The sequence below is a fragment of the Cyprinus carpio genome, chromosome B20 (assembly GCF_018340385.1).
Source record: "Cyprinus carpio isolate SPL01 chromosome B20, ASM1834038v1, whole genome shotgun sequence".
Lineage (NCBI taxonomy): Eukaryota > Metazoa > Chordata > Actinopteri > Cypriniformes > Cyprinidae > Cyprinus > Cyprinus carpio.
In genome coordinates this window covers 3,365,905-3,390,291 of record NC_056616.1, presented here as the reverse complement: position 1 = coordinate 3,390,291, position 24,387 = coordinate 3,365,905, and the positions used below count along the sequence as shown (strand labels likewise).

Below are 24,387 nucleotides of genomic sequence, written 5' to 3'. Positions count from 1 at the left end.
ATATCGGTCTGAATACAATGCTACAGCCATTAAATTCTACACTGAAATGTCCACCCAGGCTGGAATGCCTTTTTGTTTTTGAGATCACCTTTGTAATCCTGCCCACTGCCATGTTCCTTAAAGTATTTCAACACCACAAGTTGCAAGTTGGCGGCAATTAAACAATGTGCTGCAGCCATAAAAACCTAAATTGGAAGCATTGAAAATGCTGTGTTAATAACCTGGGGCCAGATTCACAAAAATCTTCTTAAGAAATAAATTAAGAAATTTCCTAAGATAAATTCCATGAAGTTCGTAAGAATGTTCTTAAGTGCAATTCTTGAAAAATTCTTAAGTTCTCAAATATATTCTTAACACCATGTTGATTTTTTTTTTTAAGAAGAATATAACCGTTAATGGAATATAACCATTGTCTGAATGAATAGGCTACATGACACACTGAAAAATTCACACTTTGTCTTTTTGCACTTCCTGTAGATTTAGATTACCCTAATAATCATAATAAGCACACAAACTATTTTCGTCGTGATTTTGATTGGCACTCCATGTTTTTAATGCGGCGTGTTTTTGAACAGTTACTTTTAAAATAGCCAGTCTCAAGCTGCAGCAATATGTTTCATTCATTTTTGTGCTGTTTTTGTGCTCTCATACTGCCAAAGATTATGTCGTATGTATAAGATAAAATTAAAAGCGTTCAATTAAAGCTCCCTATCGGACTCGTTATAGAGTTGCTACTGAGTTTTGAAGTCAGCAAAAAGTAGCGTCACACATAGGCTAATCATGACCGATAATGTTTACATTAACAGTCATCACTGTCACTTCAGAAAACTCGTGCACATAATACATAGTAGGACTAGGGATATGTAGTTGTTGTTGTAATGCTTAAATATAACAAATTAATTTGAAATAACCCAATAAATTCATTAAATAATTCTTACTGTTTGGGATTTAAGACAAGTCTGGGGCTGTCCTAAATTTAAGAAGTTATTTACGATTTTAAGAAGATTCTTTTCAAGAATTTGAATTCTTCTTAGGTTTTGTCTTAAGAACAATCTTAAGAAAAAAGATAAGCATATTCTCAGTGTTTCCCACAGCCTTGCACTCTATTTGTGGCGGCACTCCACCGCCCCCATACATAAATATGCAGATTATTTTTCTGCCAGCCGGAGTCGCTATTAGAATAGGAGAGATGGAGGTTTCTCCGGTAACAGCTGTATACAAAGCAGTGTTGAGCTCATAAACGCTGATTTATCAGGCATTACTCGCAAGATGGAATGAAAATGACATCGAAAATTTTCTGAAAACAGTCGGTTTTCCTTCTGAAATACAGTGATATAAAAACAACCGCGGCAGTTTTTGATTTTGTAACTTATAGTGCTCATGTTTAATCAACGAAGTCAAAGCCTTTTGGAAATCTATTTGTGGTGGTAAGTTTTAATATTGTGGCGGCCCGTCACAAATAAATCAATGTATGGGAAACCCTGATTCTTAAGATGAACTTTTGGGGATACAAAATATTCGTAACTTTTTTCTAAAAGTTAAAAAATAAGAAGAAAATGGCAATTAAGAAGTAATTTCTTCTTAACAATGTTTTTTTAATCTGGCCCCTGTTTCCTACCGGATTTAAAAAAGCCTCATTAGGGCTTTTTTATTGATTCTTGATTGGGGCTTGATTATTGATTTTATTGATAATGAATGCATTGATTTATGCATTTTCTGTCAAACTGAGCCCTATGTTATAGACCCAGTTTTAGGGCCGACGTCACAATTATGTCACAGAGCTAGCTGGAGGCAAAACAAAGGGAAAACTGGAGGCGGCCAATTCAAACCAGCACAGATATTGCAACATAAGGTGCTTGTTTTGATTTGGGTACCAGAATCGACATAATGCAGCCTCAAATTAGAAATGTTATCGCATACCAACTGCCACTGCCAGATAAAAAAAAAATAATGACGATAACTGTGGTTAAATGTGATAAAACGAGTGGTGTGGTGGGCAGATATTTTTGTAAAATGTTTTTGTTTTTGGTGTGCACTTCTTATCAGAAAAGGTTCAATAAAGTATTGTCTTTTGTTGTTATGGGTGCATCTAAAGATTTCTTATGCATCTCACGACTACCCAGCTAACAATTTTTGGTTCCCAGAATGTTAGGTTTTGGTTCCCAGAACGTTATTTTTTATGGTTTGTTTTTGGTTAGCCAGGAAAGTTTTCTTAACGTTCCTAGAACGTTAGTTTTTGATTCCCAGAACCAACCTATCCCGCGGCATCAGAGAGGCTAAGAGACAGTACTCCAGGAGGATAGCCCATCGATTCAGTGACAGCAGAGACACTCGGACCCTGTCGCAGGGAATACAGACCATTATGGACTACAAGCACCCACTGCGGACCTGTGACAGCACCATCTCCCTGCTGAACGAGCTGAACGCCTTCTTTGCTTGCTTGAGGAACAAAACAGCACCACAGCACAGAAGACTCCACCTCCTCCTGGTGACCAGGTGATGACGCTGACCCCAGACAACGTGAGGAGATCCTTTAGCAGGATCAATGCATGCAAAGCTCCGGGTCCTGACAACATTCCTGGGCGTGTACTGAGAGACTGCAGTGGAACTCACTGATGTCTTCACAGACATTTTCAACATCTTGCTTAGTCAGGCTGCTGTTCCCACATGCTTCAAAGCTACCACCATCATTCCAGTCCCAAAGAAACCGTCTCCATCCTGCTTCAATTACTACCTTCCAATTGCACTTACCCCTATTCTCATGAAGTGCTTTGAACAGCTAAGTCATGCACCACATCAAGTCTGCCCTCCCCCCTCCCTGAACCCCTTCCAGTTTGCATATCGGTCCAACCGCTCGACCGATGATGCCATCGCCATTACCCTCCACCCAGCACTCACACATCTGGACAAAAAAAGAATCATATGTCAGAATGCTGTTCACAGACTTCAGTTCAGCATTCAACACAATCATCCCTCAACAGCTCATTCACAAACTGGTCTAGCTGGGGCTCAACACTTCGCTGTGAAACTGGCTGTTGGACTTTCTGACTGGTAGACCTCAGGCATTACGGGTCGGCAGTAACACATCCAGCATCATCACACAGAACACTCCCTCAACAGGGGCCAGTGGGGTGACGGGGGTTGGGGGGGTTAGGGTGGGTCAGGGTGGTGTGGTGGGCTATGGTGAGATAGGGGGTTATCCGTAGTGGTGGGCTCTGTAGCCGGCTCTCGCACCTGGTCTGATGGCTTGGGCACTCAGTCCGGGTCAATCCTCCACTCAGTCGCTCAGTATTTCGCTGGCTCGCAGATTGCAGCAGGAATTGGCTCTCCGTCATCGGTGGGCTCAGGCTGAAGCTCGGCACAGCAGGGAGATGGTGGACTGGGCTCTGGGTCGGTAGTGGCACTGGGTAGGTAGTAGTGCACTCCACAATGGTGGCGAAATTTGTTCGGGGACTGTCCTCGGACGACGGTGCTCTGTACGCAATGTTCAAACTGGCGTTGTAGAACGCACAGAGCGCGTCATCCAGGTAGTTGGTGAGGCTTGCCAATACCAAGAACAGTCTGGTGTGGGACCCGAGCGATTTCTCCCCCTGCTCCAGCATCCAGGTATTCCGGGCGAAGAAGGGGATCCATGGAACAACACAACGGAAAGAAAAAACGAAGAAGAAATGGAAAACAAATGGAGGGGAGACAAATGGAGGTAACTGTTTTTAGGTCGGTTCTTCTGTCACACTACACGAGGAGTCAAGGAAGCCAGGAACGAGGAGACAAGGAACTCAAGAAACGAGAGTCTTTAATAATCCAAATGGGGAACACAGAGCACATAGAAGACATTCAAGAACCGACAAACACAAACTGAAAGGACTAGGGCTTATAAAGACAGGATAATTGGGGAAACACAGGTGATTGAATAATTAATTAACAGGGACACAGAACACATGTGGAGGGAAAGAGAGAGTGTGTGTGTGTGATTATGGCGTCTACAGGGTCAGATTGATAGTTAGGCAAATTAATACTAAAGAAAAACTTGTGTAATATGAGAGTACTTCGGCTTCGAAATGACAGACACCAAACAAAAAAAGATAACGTTAATTTGCAAGAGCTCCCTTATCGGTTCTGCTTTCAGTTCTAGAGAATAAAAGATATATTCTTAGATGTTTTTATTAGTACATGAACATTATCTTGCACATTTTATCTCTCCAACAGATTCTAATTTGAAAGAAGTTTATAATGCATATTTGCTATTGCCTATTCAGAAGACCGCACACACTGCCTGTGTCTCTCGAGCGGCAACCTCCCGCTCTCTCTCATGAAGCCAACAAGGAAGTGACTAAAACTGCAATTCATCGACTGGCCGCTTGAGGCTGGCTGCAAAAGGGAGTCAGTCCCATAGACTCCCCATGTTAAAATGCCCAACTTTACAGCAAAAAAAAAACATGTTTACAGCCTGGTTCAAAAATAGATTTTGGTCTCTATAGCTAATTTTCCCCTTCATGACAGCTGTGAGGGGGTGAATCTTTTTTATAACTCATCCGTTTAAATTAAATTAAGCCTTAAAGTTGTGGATGGATAAAGTTGTGGAAGGGTGGATTGCCGCTGCTGACACTGCCATCGCGCTAGGTGGGCGTGGCTTCAGCCTTTGTGCCCGTGTTCGATTATCCGGGAGTGACGCACGGTGACACGCTGCCAAGATGGCGACGGCCGCCTCTGCCCACTTTTTTGTTCTTAAAAAGCTCTTTTGGGGTATATGGGTGTGGTGTCGGGCACTACGTCCATGTTTTTATACAGTCTATGGCAGGGATCCTCAAATCTGGACCTCGAGATCCACTTTCCTGCAGAGTTTAGCTCTAACCCTAATCAACCACACCTGAGTTTGCTAATCAGTGTCTTCAGGATCATTAGAAAAATCACAGGTAGGTGTGTTTGATCAGGGTTGGAGCTAAACTCTGCAGCGCATTGGACCTCCAGGGTAAGATTTGAGGAACCCTGGTCTATGGTGTCTCTGAATGCTTCTCATACTCGCTCCTCTCTGCCGCGTCTCATGGAGGAGCCGTATAAAGTTACACTTGCCGCATGCACGCAGCCTGTCTTGTAATGCTCGTTTATACTCTCACGCAGCTCCGCACCGCATGTCTCCACAAGCGTATCTGTCAACATGGACGAGGCTTGACGCATGTGCGCAACCTGTGTCAACTCGCGCCCGGCTCTGTGCTTAAAACGACTGAAAATTCAGTCTAACTGCTTTGCTAATGTCTCTTTAGTGGTTAAACATTAAATATAATTTGTTTTGGGTAAATCTAATGGGTAATCTTTGGTCTTTATTCAATCAATCTGTTAATATGTTAAAATAAAAATAAAAAGAGGCAATACTGTTTGATATAATATTTTGTTTCATTGTAATGTAGGCTATATAGGCCTACACATTTCCCTGAACTACATTTCTGCGCCTATTAATATGTTTAAATGAAACGAAAGGAGGCAGTGGTGTTTTTAGTTCAAGTTTAGATCGTTATGGTTTTCTTGTTTTCAAATGATAAATGGAGCCAGCCTCCAAAAGGAGTCCCTGTCTCGTTGCTGCATTCTCATTACACTATACCACAACACTGGTCAAATCACAAATAACTATTTTTTTACTATACTATTGTGAGTGTATTTGCAATTGGATATTATTAGAATGAATCTACAAATGTTTGCCATAAGTATTCTAGTCTTAACGTAGAAATAATGTTAATAAAATAGTGTGTTTTTTACACTTGATGCAGAAAAAGTGGAACTATATGTGGGCAGTTCTGCAATATTTTGGTTTCGGTGAACTTTACATTTCTATGATTAAGACACTCTACCACACACCTGAGGCATAAGTCTTAACTGGTAATATTATCTCCCCCTCCATTCCCTTTACAGCGTGGAACGAGGCAGGATGTCCACTTTTCCCTTTATTGTTTTGTTTCTCCCTTGAACCAATAGCACAAGCTATTAGGAAATCTGACGTTCCACCGATTAAGATTCATGACCATAATCATATTATTTGGTTGTACGCTGATGACATTATCTTACATTTAGATAATTTTGATGTCAATAACCAGTATAATTAAGGAATTTGACCACTTAAGTAGTTTATCAGGGTACAAGATAAATTGGTCCAAATCTGCTTTAATGTCAATTAACAATTTTAAAGTTAACTCTCCTATCCCCTCATTCATTCCTATTAAAGATTCTTTCATTTATTTTGGGTATTACCATATACAGGTCCTTCTCAAAAAATTAGCATATTGTGATAAAAGTTCATTATTTTCCATAATGTAATGATAAAATTAAACTTTCATATATTTTAGATTCATTGCACACCAACTGAAATATTTCAGGTCTTTTATTGTTTTAATACTGATGATTTTGGCATACCAGCTCATGAATACCCAAAATTCCTATCTCAAAAAATTAGCATATCATGAAAAGGTTCTCTAAGGTTCTCTAAACGAGCTATTAACCTAATCATCTGAATCAACTAATTAACTCTAAACACCTGCAAAAGATTCCTGAGGCTTTTAAAAACTCCCAGCCTGATTCATTACTCAAAACCGCAATCATGGTAAGACTGCCGACCTGACTGCTGTCCAGAAGGCCATCATTGACACCCTCAAGCGAGAGGGTAAGACACAGAAAGAAATTTCTGAACGAATAGGCTGTTCCCAGAGTGCTGTATCAAGGCACCTCAGTGGGAAGTCTGTGGGAAGGAAAAAGTTTGGCAAAAAACCGCTGCACAACGAGAAGGAGGTGACCGGACCCTGAGGAAGATTGTGGAGAAGGACCGATTCCAGACCTTGGGGGACCTGCGGAAGCAGTGGACTGAGTCTGGAGTAGAAACATCCAGAGCCACCGTGCACAGGCGTGTGCTTTTGAACCAGAAACAGCGCCAGAAGCGCCTGACCTGGGCTACAGAGAAGCAGCACTGCACTGTTTGCTCAGTGGTCCAAAGTACTTTTTTCGGATGAAAGCAAATTTTTGCATGTCATTCGGAAATCAAGGGTGCCAGAGTCTGGAGGAAGACTGGGGAGAAGGAAATGCCAAAATGCCTGAAGTCCAGTGTCAAATACCCACAGTCGTGATGGTCTGGGGTGCCATGTCAGCTGCTGGTGTTGGTCCACTGTGTTTTATCAAGGGCAGGGTCAATGCAATTAGCTATCAGGAGATTTTGGAGCACTTCATGCTTCCATCTGCTGAAAAGCTTTATGGAGATGAAGATTTTGTTTTTCAGCACGACCTACGGCACCTGCTCGCAGTGCCAAAACCACTGGTAAATGGTTTACTGACCATGGTATTTACTGTGCTCAATTGGCCTGCCAACTCTCCTGACCTGAACCCCCATAGAGAATCTGTGGGATATTGTGAAGAGGAAGTTGAGAGACGCAAGACCCAACACTCTGGATAAGCTTAAGGCCGCTATCGAAGCACCCTGGGCCTCCATAACACCTCAGCAGTGCCACAGGCTGATTGCCTCCATGCCACGCCGCATTGAAGCAGTCATTTCTGCAAAAGGATTCCCGACCAAATATTGAGTGCATAACTGAACATAATTATTTGAAGGTTGACTTTTTTTGTATTAAAAAAACACTTTTCTTTATTGGTCGGATGATGAAATAATGCTAATTTTTTGAGATAGGAATTTTGGGTTTTCATGAGCTGTATGCCAAAATCATCAGTATTAAAACAATAAAAGACCTGAAATATTTGCACGTTTGGTGTGCAATGAATCTAAAATATATGAAAGTTAAATTTTTATCATTACATTATGGAAAATAATGAACTTTTATCACAATATGCTAATTTTTTGAGAAGGACCTGTATAAAAGACATTCATAAAATTGCCAGAAACAATTGTAATAAATTTTCAGTCAAGATCAGAAGTAATACTCAAAGATAGAATAATCTCAAAGTCAGGCAAAATCTCCACCGTCAAAATTAATGTGTTACCTCGGCTTAATTTTCTTTTTTCTTTGTTGCCGCTTTCCCCTCCTCCAGGTTACTTTAAGAAGATCAATTCCATACTTTCCCAGTTTATCTGGAATGGTAAACGACCCAGAATAAAACTTGCCACGTTGCAGCATCCTATACTTTCAGGAGATCTAAAGCTTCATGGAGAGTAATCGAAACTGACAAGGTTAAACCACATAGGCTCCAAGATATCGGATTTGCTGGCACAGGAAATAAAAATGATAAATATAAATTTGTCTCTGGTTGTGGCCAATTCTATTAGGATCTGAAAAAGGGTGGAACATCTGATGGAGGACCTTTCAAATTTTGTACACACACACCCTTATGGCACAACTTAAATTTTTTATCTGGAAATCTGCCATTTGTCCAGCCCTCTTGGTCTACATTGGGCATAAACACATGCGGTGACTTACATGATAACCAAGGACTCATGCTCATTTCAAGAACTAAGTTTTGTTTACCAGCATCATCATATAATCTTTTTTCAGTTACCTTCTGCTCTCAAGGCCTATGGAGTTCCCTGGGCATCCCCCATTTCCACTCATCCTATGTGGGATTGGATCACACCATCCTCTGGTTGGCCATCTGTTTCTTTAATATGTAGTAAACTAAATGATCACACTGCAAAGCCTCTTTCTATTAAACATACATGGAATCATGAATTAACAAATTTTGACTTATCATTCGACTGGGAGAGGGTGTGGTCTAATCGAATCTTAACTTCTAAAAACTTGGCTCATCGTCTTATCCATTTCAAAGTCATCCATATAGCATACATAACCCATTACAAGAGGTTTAAAATGAAACTGCAATCGACATATAACTGCAATATCTGTAACACTGTATCATCAGGTACTTTTCTCCACATGTTTTGGTAATGTCCAATTGTTGTCAACAATGTGTCTGTTTTATCCTTTTTAATACAACTTGATTACATGTCTAATCTATGTTTATGTCTTCTCAATGACGATTCTAACTCCTGTATAAGCTCTTTAAAGAAGAGAATGTTGTTTGCTGGAATGAGCGGGAAGTTAGTTCTCAAGGAATTTGTTTGTTCCTTCTAAATATTTTCAGCAAAAAGTATGATTTAAACAAGTACTACAACCCTTATTCACACACATTCGCTTTCTCAATAATGCATTTAAACAAATGCAATCTTACAGTGCTACTTCATCTCTAGGCCTATCTGATTTCGAATGAGCAGAAATCTGTAAGAAATGCATCGATCCGTAGGTAAAATAACTGATGAAAACGTACTGTTATTTTCATCACAAACAAAATTTGCACTGCATAAAGCAGCAATTATACCTTTTAATTATACCAAATTAAAGACAGTGCTCCCCAAATTTCACCAGCATGTTTCCTGCCACACCAGAGGAGACAAAACTTTGGATCATGTTTACACAAACATTGATGGAGCTTACACCGCGACCCCCCCTCCCCCACCTCGGACAGTCTGATCACCTTTCTTTGTTTCTCTCACCCCCAAGTATTCTTCATCACCTCTCATCAACCGTGTGAAGCCATCAGTGAGGACCATCAAAGTGTGGCCAGCTGGAGCAGACTCTTTATTTCAGGACAGGTTTTCAACACACACGACTGGAGTATGTTTGCTTCTCAGGCTGCCTGTGGCTCTCACACGGACATTGATACCTATACCTCCTCTGTACTGACTTACATCAACACCACCATTGACAGTGTTTACATCAGAAAAACAGATCACAACATACCCTAATCAGAAGCCATGGATGAACAAGGTGGTGCGAATTCTGCTGAAGCCCGCAACACTGCCTTCAGGTCAGATGACGTGCAGGCCTACAGTAAATCCAGGGCTAACCTGAAAAGGGGCATCAATAAGGCCAAGTACTGCTACAAGCTGAAGGTAGAGGAACACTTTTCCAACTCTGACCCCCGACGCATGTGGCAGGGCATCCAGGCCATCAGTGACTACAAACCAAGCAACTCCACTCCAATGGTCACGGACGTCTCCTTCCTTAACGAGCTAAAATGACTTTTATGCTCGCTTCAACAGCGACAGCAAGGAGACGGCCACCAAAACGACACACTCAGCAGACCACCAACCTCTCAAACTCACCTCCTCAGATGTCCACACTGCATTGAGCCGGATCAATGCACACAAGGCTGCTGGCCCGGATGGCATTCCTGGACGTGTGCTTAGAGCATGTGCAGAGCAGCTTGCAGGGGTCTTCACAGACATTTTCAAAACCTGTCCCTCACCCAAGCAACTGTGCCAACATGTTTTAAGTCCACATCCATTGTGCCAGTACCGAAACACTCCTCCCCGATGTGCTTAAATGACTACCGCCCTGTAGCACTCACACCCATCATTATGAAGTGCTTTGAGCGATTGGTCCTAGCACACCTCAAAGACTGCCTCCCACCCACACTGGACCCACATCAATTTGCCTACCGCAGAAACAGGAGCACAGAGGATGCAGTATGCACAGTGCTGCACTCTGCACTCACACACCTGGACAGTAACAACACATATGTACGGATGTTGTTTGTTGACTTCAGTTCAGCATTTAACACCGTCATTCCCTCCAAGCTGACCACAAAACTTGGAGACCTGGACATTAACACCTCCCTCTGCAACTGGATCATGGACTTTCTGACCAACAGGCCTCAGCATGTTAGGTCTGGCCACACCTGCTCCTCCACCATCACACTTAACATTGGCGTACCACAGGGCTGTGTGCTGAGCCCATTTCTCTACTACCTCTACACCCATGACTGCAAGCCTGTGCATGGATGCAACTCCATCATTAAGTTTGCAGACGACACCACGGTGATTGGCCTCATCAGTGACAACGATGAGACTGCCTACAGGGAAGAGGTCCAGCACCTGGCCACATGGTGCGCTGACAATAACCTGCTCCTTAACACCAGTAAAACAAAGGAGCTCATTGTGGACTTCAGGAAGAAGAAAGGAAGCAGGCATGACCCCATCCACATTAACGGGATGGTTGTTGAATGTGTCTCCAGCTTCAAGTTCCTGGGAACCACCATCACGGAGGACCTGTCCTGGACCACAAACACCTCCAGCCTGGTCAAGAAGGCTCACCAATGCCTCTTCTTCCTCAGAACACTGAAGAAGAACCAGCTGTCTTCAGCCATAGTGGTGAACTTTTACCGGTGTGCGATCGAGAGCATCCTGACCAGCTGCATCACAGTCTGGTATGGGAACTGCACGGTGGCTGACCGCAAAAGCACTGCAGAGGGTGGTGAAAACTGCCCAACGCATCACAGGGACACCACTTTCCTGCTATTGAGGGACATCCAGAGGAAACGTTGTGTACGTCGAGCTCGCAGCATTCTTAAGGACTCCTCCTCACCCTGACCATAGACTGTTTAACCTCCTGCCCTCCGGGAGGCGCTTCAGGAGCCTCCGGACAAGGACCAGCAGATCCAGGAACAGCTTTTTCCCTACAGCTGTCTCCTTGCTGAACTCTGCCCTCTGACACCCCCCCCACACCATACACACAGACTCCTCCCCCACTTCATCACTACATCTGACTGATTTATTTATTTATTTATTTACAACAAGCAAAAACAACAAACTTGCTATTACTTGCACTACTGTCTGTTCATCCAGGAACACTGAATAATCCATTTGCACACTGAATTTTCTATGCACTTTACTTTCCATTGCAATAGTTTAAATTGTTCATATGTTCATAGTTCTGCCTATAGTGTACATACACTTCACATATTCATCTGTATAATATGTTCATAGTACACCTATCTGTATATCATGCTGATAGTATTTAAAATCTGTAAATTTTGTCCATAATACTTATCTGTATAGTTATTGTACATATTGTAGACCTTGTATATTCTGTACTTACTGCTTATTGCACTTCTGGTTAGATGCTAACTGCATTTCGCTGCCTTGTACCTTACATGTGCAGTGACAATAAAGTTGAATCTAATCTAATCTAATCTAATGGTGACAACCATGTTATTAGTTTGTCATGTGGTAGGAAAAAAAGTTTGCACACTAGTGTTCCAATAAGCCACTTTTAAAACTCTCCTGTTACTTTATTTAATTTGTTAATATACGTTATGAACAGAACTGTGATATTTCAAACAAACTGAAATACTTTAGACGCAGAGCGAAGGTGGAGCATAGTCTATCACAGGCAATTCTACAGGCATTTTTCATTAATTAATTTCTTAAATTATCCTATGTTCTGGCCCGCCATCTAGTGGGGACTTTTGGCCTGATGCAAAACTTACTTGTCCTAAACCAACAACATGCATGTTAGATTCTATTCCATCTAAGCTCCTAAAAGAGGTGCTTCCAGAAGACATAGAACCTTTTCTGACTATTATTAATTTGTCACTGTCAATAGGATATGTCCCCAATACCTTCAAATTCTTCATTTTTGTTGTTATCGTTCATTAAAAAAAACACAACTTGACCCCAAAGAACTAGTTAATTACAGACGGATCTCGAATCTCCCTTTTCTGTCCAAGATAATAGAAAAGGTAGTATCCTCACAATCATATTCCTTCTTAGAGAAAAATGGTATCTGTCAGGATTTAGATTAGAGTTACAAATGACCTGCTCTTATCTGATCGTGGTTGTATCTCTCTATTAGAGCTACTGGATCTTAGTGCTGCGTTCAACACTATTGACCACAACATTGTTGTGAATAGACTAGAAAACTTTGTTGGCATTAGTGGAAGAGCATTAGCATGGTTCAAATCATACTTATCTGACGGCCATCAATTCGTAGTAGTGAATGAAGAGGTATCATATCAATCACAAGTGCAATATGGAGTACCTCAAGGATCAGTACTAGGGCCGTTACTTTTCACGCTTTACATGTTACCCCTGGGAGATATCATCAGGAAACACGGTGTAAGCTTTCACTGTTATGCTGATGACTCTCAGCTCTATATAACTTTGCGGCATGAAGAAACATACCAATTTGAAAAACTAATGGAATGCATAGTCGATATAAAAAACTGGAAAACAGGATATAATTTCTTACTGCTAAATTCTGAAGAAAAAAAAAAAACAGTTAATTATCGGACCTGAAACCTCCACATGTAATAACCTGGAACACTGTCTAAGACTCAATGGCTGCTCTGTCAATTCTTTGTCATCAATTAGGAACCTAGGTGTGCTATTTGATAATAATCTTTCCTTAGAAAGCCACATTTTTAGCATTTGTAAAACTGCATTTTTCCATCTTAAAAATATATCTTAATTACAACTTATGCTCTCAATGTCAAATGCAGAAACATTAATTCTAGGGCTGTCATGGTCACCGTGACAACCGCGTCAGGTTGTCTACTGCCACCATCGGTAGTGCACGTGACGTCACGCACTCTATAACAAGTATAATAATAAGTTTTGTATACAAGCGTAATAACAGTTAATAGCTGCAAATTGGTTTATTTAGACTATGTCTATGGAAATCCACAAATTACCTCAAACGCCATACGATTGGTAGGTTTGAGCTAAGGAAAATACTGTTTATGCATTCAGCAAATTAATTTTGTGCTGGGCGATGGACCTTGTTGGGAAACCAAATCGCTGATCTGGAGCCATCTCCATTCATGTCACCCATCCCTGTTTGTACAAGTTCCCGTGATCGCAAACGCCTGGCTGGTCAGGTTTGGCGAGGCTCCAAACTGGACAAATACAAACGAGACCGTGATAAATGAAAGATGTTAACAAGAAATGTGGCAACGATTCCTATTTCAAAAGAGAGCTCGTGCAGACGAGGAGTTAGTGCACCACTTGCTTGGCGGCAGAACAGTGTCACACCGCTGCGTCAACAGGTTGAGTCTCTTGTCTACACAGGACATTTGAACTCTGTGTCAGTACTACCTCATAAATAGGATGAGGCAGTTTACTGTCGGGGATTTGTCATGACACGTAGGGCTGTGTATTGCCAAGAATCTGGCGATACGATACATATCACGATACAGGGGTTGCGATACGATATGTTGCAATACATTGAGATACTGTAAGCAAGGCGATATATTAGGATATTTCTTATTTAAGGAATAGGATATATTTTTAGGAAAGCTGTCATTAAGAACACACCACCATATGCAAACCTTAGCAATAAATAAATGAAAATTATTTAACCAGAACACAGTGGGATCTGTATTTGCAATAATCAGTCCCTGTAACATTCAACGTTATTGAAACACTTTTTGTGCAGTGTATAAGTAAAGGGGGGAAAAATAAAGTGCTTGCAGGATCCTTTAGTTAAATGTATAATACGTATAAAATGTATTTTATTAAAAAGACCATATATATTTTTAGACCCTGCTTTAAAGGTTCACAGGTTAAGTTTACAATTGTAACATACAATGTCGTAACATTTTGATCTGAACAAATTAATTACATCTACTTAATATAAATGAAAAAAATAAAGTGCTTACAGTATTCATAAAGAAAACAAAACAATTGTAAAACAATAAAATAAATACAGATGTTGAACCTTTTCACTTGGATTTCACAGGTTTTTCAGTTTGTATTTATGTTCCGCCTCAACTACACGAAATGCCCCCAAAATGAGAGAAAGCTGCAGCCGCGCGGTGACCCTACCGCCCGATGGAGAGGTGCGGTGGCTCTTCGGCCCTGTTGCCCCCTTTGGCGGTTGTGAAGGATTTTCAGATGGGTTGTGGCGAGGTGGGGGTACAAGGTGTGACATGATGTCAACACACTTCAGCTTTGTACACCGAAACAGGAACTGGGACAATTTTTCCTCCTCTATTACTAGCAGCGAACTATATTAACGCTAACATTAGTAGCGTGCCTTAATGCTAGTATATCCTGTCACAAAGGTTTTTCAGAGACGAAGACTGCCTTCTAGCGGCTGGGATATAAACTCAAAATGAAACAACTGCCATAAATCTTGTATGTTTTTTTTTTTTATATCGATATTCCGTTTTTGAGAATCGATACAGTATCCCCAAACAATATATCGCGATACTCACGTGTATTGATATTTTCTTACACCCCTAATCGTGTTGCATCCAGTGTAGAATCACTTATAGTATTTTGTCGCACCGCGCCTCTTTCGTTCGGTAGACAGGGTGCATTTAACTTTCTTATTTATTAACCTCAGCACCGAATTTCACACACACGCGCACAAATGAGGATTAGAGCCTGTAGCCGGTGAAGAAGTCTCCATCCACAAACAGACGTACAGTCGTGGCCAAAAGTTTTGAGAATTACATAAATATTAGTTTTCAAAAAGTTTGCTGCTAAACTGCTTTTAGATCTTTGTTTCAGTTGTTTCTGTGATGTACTGAAATATGATTACAAGCACTTCATACGTTTCAAAGGCTTTTAATCGACAATTACATGACATTTATGCAAAGAGTCAGTATTTGCAGTGTTGGCCCTTCTTTTTCAGGACCTCTGCAATTTGACTGGGCATGCTCTCAATCAACTTCTGGGCCAAATCCTGACTGATAGCAACCCATTCTTTCATAATAACTTCTTGGAGTTTGTCAGAATTAGTGGGTTTTTGGTTTGTCCACCCGCCTCTTGAGGATTGACCACAAGTTCTCAATGGGATTAAGATCTGGGGAGTTTCCAGGCCATGGACCCAAAATTTCAACATTCTTGGCCCCGAGCCACTTAGTTATCACTTTTGCCTTATGGCACGGTGCTCCATCGTGCTGGAAAATGCATTGTTCTTCACCAAACTGTTGTTGGGATTGTTGGAAGAAGTTGCTGTTGGAGGGGTTTTGGTACCATTCTTTATTCTTTGGCTGTGTTTTTGGGCAGAATTGTGAGTGAGCCCACTCCCTTAGATGAGAAGCAACCCCACACATGAATGGTGTCAGGATGCTTTACTGTTGGCATGACACAGGACTGATGGTAGCGCTCACCTTTTCTTCTCTGGACAAGCCTTTTTCCTGATGCCCCAAACAGTCGGAAAGGGGCTTCATTGGAGAATATGACTTTGCCCCAGTCCTCAGCAGTCCATTCACTATACTTTCTGCATTAGATCAATCTGTCCCTGATGTTTTTTTTTGGAGAGAAGTGGCTTCTTTGCTGCCCTTCTTGACACCAGGCCATCTTCCAAAAGTCTTCGCCTCACTGTGCGTGCAGATGCGCTCACACCTGCCTGCTGCCATTCCTGAGCAAGCTCTGCACTGGTGGCACTCCGATCCCGCAACTGAATCCTCTTTAGGAGACGATCCTGGCGCTTGCTGGGACTTTCCTTGGACGCCCTGAAGCCTTCTTTACAAGAATTGAAACCTCTTTTCCTTGAAGTTCTTGATGAACCTATAAATTGTTGATTTAGTAGCCACAATATCCTTGCCTGTGAAGCCATTTTTATGCAACGCAATGATGGCTGCACACGTTTCTTTGCAGGTCACTATGGTTAACAATGGAAGAACAATGATTTCAAGCATCACCCTCCTTTTAACATGTCAAGTCTGCCGTTCTAACCCAATCAGCCTGACATAATGATCTCCAGCCTTGTGCTCGTCAACATTCTCACCTGAGTTAACAAGATGATTACTGAAATGATCTCAGCAGGTCCTTTAATGACAGCAATGAAATGCAAGTGGAAAGGTTTTTTGGGATTAAGTTAATTTTCATGGCAAAGAAGGACTATGCAATTCATCTGATCACTCTTCATAACATTCTGGAGTATATGCAAATTGCTATTATAAAAACTTAAGCAGCAACTTTTCCAATTTCCAATATTTATGTAATTCTCAAAACTTTTGGCCACGACTGTACATCGTCTGCAGATATAAGGTATTTCATTGCACTTTAACAAGTAATCTGAACGGCCTCTATATGTACAATATTTTAAACGAGCCCTCACTAACTGAGTTTAATGCCACAGTTATGTTAAAATGCATCTCATTCTTGTTTCTGTGGAGGTGCGTCGGGCTTGTCATGCGGCGCACAGTCCTGAGTGCTGTATGACTCATGCATCAGTTCAGTTGAACTTTACTCCAAATATATGAACTTACCTGTTTTAAATATTTATAGTGTTCGTTTATGTCCAATATTTAGTATTTAACTGTTGGTCTTTAAATGAAATCTACTATTGATTTTCACCCTTGACTGATTTTGCAGAACATTTAGACATAACTTCCGTGCGCAAATGCGGCAAATTTGTCACAGGACGCGTGGTATGACAGTTGTGTCAGACTATATATGAACTAGCTGTTTTAAATATAGTATTTTTATATTTAACGTTAGTTTATCAGTATGTTTGAAAGTATATTTTTTCCATTATTGGTGATTCCATAGGTTCACTTTTGTGCACCTGTGCGGTTTAAAACACCAAATAGTTATGCTATGACAAGTACAGAGAGTCTCTCTCTTGCTCCACCCATGCACGATAATATTGTGTATCGTCGATCTCACGGGCTGACGATATGACGATTTGAAAAATGACTATATCGCCCAACACTAGGTGACGAGTTGAATCGGGTGTGTTAGATGAGTGAGACAGTGAGCTGCTCCAGGACAGTTTTGAAAACCATTTCAGAGATAATGTTCTTAAATGTGACTCATATAAAATATATTAAATGCATGCACAGTTTTAAGTAAGCTTTAATCGCCTTTTCGTTAACGTCATAACTTAACTGACCACACCATTGCATGCATGTAGTTTATTTCGCGCTTTGATATGAAAGGATACAGGCTACAGCGCTAAAGTGAAGAGGAGCGCATGTCTGAAACGTCTCCCGTTCTCAGTCATTCAGTGACTGAATAAATGCACTTCTTGTCAAGAGAAAAAGTGACAGAAGCAGCAGTTGTGCAAGTGATTAATGTTTTCAGTTTACGTTTAAATTAATATTTAATTTAATATTAATTATTATATATACATATCTCAACACCGTGTCACCGGCGATAGTTGGTCCCATTACCACCGCGGTGGTAAAAATCTGCCACCGTCACAGCCCTAGTTAATTCATTTGTTCATGACCTCAAGGTTAGATTATTGTAATGCTTTATTGGGTGGTTGTTCTGCACGCTTAATAAACAAACTCCAGCTGGTCCAAAATGGTTACTAGATGGTTACAGCTGGTTACTAGAACCAGGAAGTATGACCATATTAGCCCGGTTCTGTCATCACTGCACTGGCTCCTTATTAAACACTGAATAGATTTTAAAATCTTGCTCATTATTTATGAAGTCCTGAGTGGTTTAGCACCTCAGTATTTGAACAAGCTCTTATTGCATTATAGTCCTCCACGTCCGCTACGTTCTCAAAACTCTGCCAATTTGATAATACCTAGAATTTCAAAATTTAGTGCCTAAACTCTGGAATAACCTACCTTACATTGTTCGGGAGGCAGACACACTCTGACACACTCTGTCAGTTATATCTAGATTAAAGCATGCAGATGGTCACTGCAGTCACTCGAATCCAGTATGTATCCTGCCCAGATGGTGGATCAGCACCTAGAGATGACTTCGACAGTTCATGTTAGCTCCTTAAATAACACAGTTGCAACTTTCGATTTTAACAACGTGTTATTAAATATTGGAATACCTAAGATTAATGAATGTTGAGAAGAATTTTCATTGGCAGTTTATGTTAACTTATGAATTAACTAATGTTAACTAATGTAAAGTGTGAATGAATATTAAAGAATCACAACAATTTCAAACAATATCTAGGGCATGTTGTGGTCCAGATTAAAATGAAAAAAAAAAAAAGTTTGAAAATAAATAGCCTATTAAGTCTAAATATTTAAGTATTTGGCACTGTGATGGACACCAGCAAATACACAAATCTGAATGGCTATTTAAAATTATTTAAATATGTTTCAGAAAGTAGGGAAGCTGCTTTATTTATGGCGTTTCCAGGGTACCGGCTGTATTTTCTGCAGTTTAGCGCCATCTGCTGTCAGAGAGTGAATGTGCTTTCATTCAGGTGTCTCTCACGTGTTCCCCCATGTGCTTCTCATCCGTGCTTGTTACATCAGAGCAGGAGTCATTCAAACAGCATACAGCAGTGTTGTGCATTTTGACCAGTTGATGGGAATAGTATTCTTAAAATGCATTCCAAATTTTGAATAATTTGTAATATATAATTATACATGGTATTTAGAAGTGCCCACGATAACAATATCATGCATATTCATTACCGTGATATATCGCATTACCGAATACCGTCACATGTCTAGTTAGCATGCATGTAGTTATGCTTATGTATGCATGGTTATATGTTTTGAACGTATGCACTTTCCCTATTTTTATCATAAACATTTTAAAGGTGATTATATACGTTCATGTATTATTATTATTATTATTATTATTATTATTATTATTATTATTATTATACATATTGTAGTCTCTTCCTCCTAAGGGGTTTATGGGTGGGGGAACGTTATCTATTCTTCGTCTAGATCTTTTCTGAATTAACCCCTTTTTTATTATTTATTTAATTTTTTTCCTTAAATGTGGGGCGGGCTAAGAGAAAAGAAAGCGTAACGATACAATAAACTTACAATACAATAAAATTCACATTCACAGATTACACCATACTATTTTCTTACAATTTATTTATACATTTATTTTTTACAAAATGAGATTGAAGACAAAAGTTGTCCTTTTATTATTTCTCAGACAAAATGCTGCATATTTCTTTGTGAAATTGAAATGTTAAATAAAACTAACTTGAAATTTTAACTAAAACATTGTGTCTATTAGCCATTGGCGATGTACAGTGGCATCATCTATCAGCCCAACCCTAGTTATATTTCAATTTCACAAAGAAACGTACAGCATTTTTTCCAAGCAATAATAAAAGGACACATTTAATTTATAATTTGTCTTCAATCTCATTTTGTAGAGAAAAAAAAAAAAAATTGTGATCGAATCGAACCGTGAAACCAAAAACGTGAATCGAATCAAATTGTGAATCAAATTGAGTGAATCGTTACATCCCTACTTTTCAGATCATGATTATGATGTTTTAGCTGACTGAAGTTATGATTACTAACTTTATATATTTGAATGTGTATTTTCATCCCGGCCCGGGATGATAGACTTGATATCATTATGTCATCGTGATTGACGTCATTACGTTAGGGCATAAAAGAACTGATGAACCATTTTTTGAACTGGTTCATTGAAACAAACTGTCTGAAAGAACCGGTTCGCAGAAAAGAACCAGACTTCCCATCACTACATGATACAGCAAGGCCTCTCGTACCTTATTGCTTACATATTGATTATATGTTATGACTGGCTGTACTGAGCATTTAGTGCAAGTGGCTGTAACCCACCAGTTGGGATAATGTTAAATTGACTGCTTTATTCAAGTTGAAGTTTATTAAAACACTGATCACGTAATAATATAAATAAATAAATACATAAAATAAAAATAACAGATGCACAATAAGGTACAGGTACTTCCTTACAGCAAAAGTGGTAAGCAGCACATTAAAGTTAGAACTGAACTCACTGCTTATCTGAGTGAGTTAGGGAGTGGAATATTTGATTGCAGGATAAGCCAAATAATTACCCATTTTTTAATAGAAAAAGACTACGTTTCATGTCTTGTAAAACCAGTTAAAATTATTTTCAGGACAACACCAACACTTTGATATTTATTAGTATAGCACTTTTTTTTCAAAGCAGCTTTACAGAAAGATATACTATTATGCCTATAGTGACAATGCTGTAACAGCATTTTAGGGCGGTACACAGTGAAGAGACAAATGATCCTCTGGATTTAGATCTAGCTAGGTGCTTTTATTATTTCCTCAAGCATATATCAGTGCTACAGTGCCTCCTGAACACCTGGGCATTCAAAATGTAATTAAGATATTTAAATATTTGTTAATTTTGTTTAATGCAAGAATATGAAGTTCTCAAAAAAAAAAAAAGAAGAAAAAAAAAAAAAAAGACATGTAATGGGTGGTCAAAGTGTGACGTGAGTTCAAATTTTTTTTTCCAAATTTAATCTTAAAGGGATACTCCACCCCAAAATGAAAATTTTGTCATTAATCACTTCCCCCCATGTCATTCCAACCCCGTAAAAGTTTCGTTCTTCTTCGCAACACAATTTAAAATTTTTTGGATGAAAACAGGTAGGCTTGTGACTGTCCCATAGACTGCCAAGTAAAATACACTGTACAGAAGAGTGTACGCTGCCTGCGTACAGCTCAGATTCGCCAAATTCGGACTATTCTGAAGATGCTTTTCATACTTTTCTGGACCTTGATAGTGAATTTTACTTGGCAGCCTATGGGACAGTCACAACCCTCCCGGTTTTCATCCAAAATATCTTAAATTGTGTTCCGAAGACGAACGAAGCTTTTGCGGGTTTGGAACAACATGGGGGTAAGTGATTAATGACAAAATTAACTTTGGGGTGGAGTATCCATTTAATGAATTAGCAGTTATTTAAACAATGAAAGAGAGAGAGAGAGACTTTAATTTCACTTTATAATTTAAATTTTCACTATATCACCACTCCAGAACAATGACACCCCCCCCCCCCCCCCCCCCTCTGTTTTTTTACGGTCTTTCTCCCTGCAATCTTAAGCCACTACGAAAAAGCCAGCCTGTGTAACAATCACTTGATTATGAAACCAGACAAATAAATATCGGCACAGAAGTGATTTGTTGCTTTCGACATAAGAATGGCCAAGCAAAGATGGCATAGGGTATTCGGTCGGAGTAAATACGTCCACATGGCGGTCAGACGTATTGACAACATGGCGTATCGAGCAAAACCACACAAACACCAAAAAATGTGTTCCTTACACCTAATCACATGCACAAAACAACAGTCCCAGAAACTGCAAAAAGACGAAGTTATAACCGTAGACCCGAATGTCAACAGTTGGTGATCTTTCACGCTATATGAACACATATAAATGCATGCATACCTGCTGGTGTGGCCCCAAAGATCCGCACCACGGGCACTTTCTTGACATCGCTCTCTCTCAACTCAGAGTAACAGACGTCCAGGTCTCTGATCGGACTGCTCATGTAATAATCCGCCGTGACGATCCGCACTGAAAACATGTTCTGTTCGGTTCTGCAGGGCAAGCATGAGATGACTTATGGTACAAATAATAATAATAAAAGCACAGGCAGCAGTCGATCCTAGCTTTCCCTTAAAGGTGCACCGATGTTTTGTGTTTCTGCAGAGAACTGCTTGGACCGTGGCGGCTTTAAGCAGAGCGTGATTTGCAGAAATATGGATCTCGATAATCATTCGATAATCCTATGCTGCAAGTGATTTCAAAAATCACATACATCATTCCTACCCAAACGCTTCAAATACAACACGTATTCGTTTTAAAAGAAAAATCTAATGTTTACTATCTATACTGCAATACGATCTCGACACTGTTGGGCAATCCTAATCAATCCCATCCCTCCCATATCCACGTAGAGTGCACTGCAGCATTCCTTGCACCCAGCCGCTAGGTCAGATAGTTCACTTCTGCTGGAAAAGGAAGCTCCACGCTGTCTCTGCTCCTATTGGTCCGCACTAAAGACAAGACGCCTTCGGATTGGCTTATAAGAAGACAAGCGCGCTGATTGGCACATGTTAGGCCCCAAGAGGCGGAAATAACAGGGAGATTACAACGCAATAAAAGCCTCAGATTATATGTGTATACATGTAGGCTATTCATAAAGTGGTTGAACCACAGGGTTGACCAGACAGAGATGACAAAAAACATCATTGAAATAACCGAGGGACCACGCAAGCTTTTATTTAACTTCTTTCTTAGTATGCGATTTCAGACGAAGCCAATATAATTCACTTAGACGCTTCCACCAAATTACTACTTCTGCTGCTACTACCTGTTGGGTTGGGTGATTTTTAATTAATTTATTTATTTTTGTCAAAAAAAAAATGTCCCCGTTCTTTCTGAAAATATTTCAACGTGAGTGCGTCGACTGTATTCCCTATCTGGTCAGTAAAAAATAATTAAAATCGGTTGACGTCGCTTCATTTACATGCGTTCATTTACATCGTATGTTTATTAATTATAACTAATTAAAAAGTGTTTTTAAGCATGTGACCTGGCTGAAAATCGTGACTATGGTTTGGATTTGAAGCGCAGATCCTGTAATAAAGACCTGCATAATGCGAATGGAATCCACTCTGCCTACCTCTTCCTTATAGAATAATTTAACCGGCGTGGATCCAGCAGTGGTCCCTCAACTCTTCTCTACCATAGAGTATCAAAATTATCTGCTCAAGACCATATGAAGTGTTCTTTTAGTATGACTTTGCTTATTAGGACGGCATTAGAATGGGCTACAGCAGTTTGGGATCACGAAACACTTAGTCAACAGTCCTACAGTTATTTCAATCAACTGTTTTGTGATGTTTTTCAATTTCCTGCTGGCGTCATAGATGCAGCGACTCAGTTAATTTAGTTACATCCACTGATCTATATATGACGATCTCTCTCTCTCTCTCTCTCTCTCTCTCTCTCTCTCTCTCTCTCTCTATGTTCTATGCTATAGATCAGTGGTTACATCATAGCAACAGACAGCTTCAGATTATGCTGTCCATTTTGACGCTTTGAAGCACATTTTACCCACAAGTCTGTCTAAGCATAATAGTATGCAGAAATGACTCACCCAACTTCTCCCAGTTTAAAAAGAATCTGTAAAATTTTTGATAAAAAATTTTGTTTGCCAGAATTTTACCGTAAAAAAATACGGTAGCAACATTTTAGGTTTAACAGATTTAACTTAAATTTACATTAAAAACTGTATTTTACTAACTGATATAATGTTAATATAACAACCTATTGAAGTAGGCTACTGAAATCTGTTTTAATACCTTTGTAATAACACTGATAACCTGCAAAACAGGGGGTAATGAGAAAGCCACATACACGATGAACCAAAGCCCATCACAAGCAGCTTTTCCACATGCTGGGAAGGAAAATACCTGCACAACCACTAAACTCCATCATGGTAACAAAAAAAATATAAAATGTTACGCAGGGAACTCTGTACAGTTTTCACTGTAAATTATACATTCTTTTTCACTTTCAAAAATATACAGTAGGGGAACTTACCGTTAACCAATTAATAGGTTTTTACTGTAGCAATTTTACATTTAGATGATGGTTCCATTGGTAAAGATTGTATCACTCATCAAGTTTTTCCAATAAAACTCACATTGAAGAAATCAGGTTACAAGTAACTGACAGGTCTCGATCACAAGATCAATAAACATTTAAATTAAATTTAATTAAACTGTTTAATTATATTAAACTTTTTTATTAATACTGTTCACAATAACTGTACTTTTTGTAAGTCAGAAAACGAAACGTTGAAAAAGATTATTTAACTTACAGAAGGAATTCAGTCAATCACGGTCTAATGGTTAGAGATTCAGACTTGTAACCCGAAGGGCAGGGATTGTA

The 24,387-nt window shown here is 39.8% G+C and overlaps 1 protein-coding gene across 4 annotated transcripts in view; it reads right to left on the bottom strand.

The window, feature by feature from the left end:
- Positions 1 to 22,464, bottom strand: part of rev3l (REV3 like, DNA directed polymerase zeta catalytic subunit) — a 77,965-nt gene extending 55,501 nt beyond the window's left edge. For all 4 annotated transcript variants that reach the window (XM_042746357.1, XM_042746359.1, XM_042746358.1 and 1 more), the window contains exon 1: positions 21,874 to 22,464. In XM_042746357.1, coding sequence (XP_042602291.1) covers positions 21,874 to 22,012 — 139 coding nt within the window. In that variant the 5' untranslated portion in view covers positions 22,013 to 22,464. The remainder of the gene's footprint in view (positions 1 to 21,873) is intronic.
- Between the last annotated feature and the right edge of the window lie 1,923 nt (positions 22,465 to 24,387).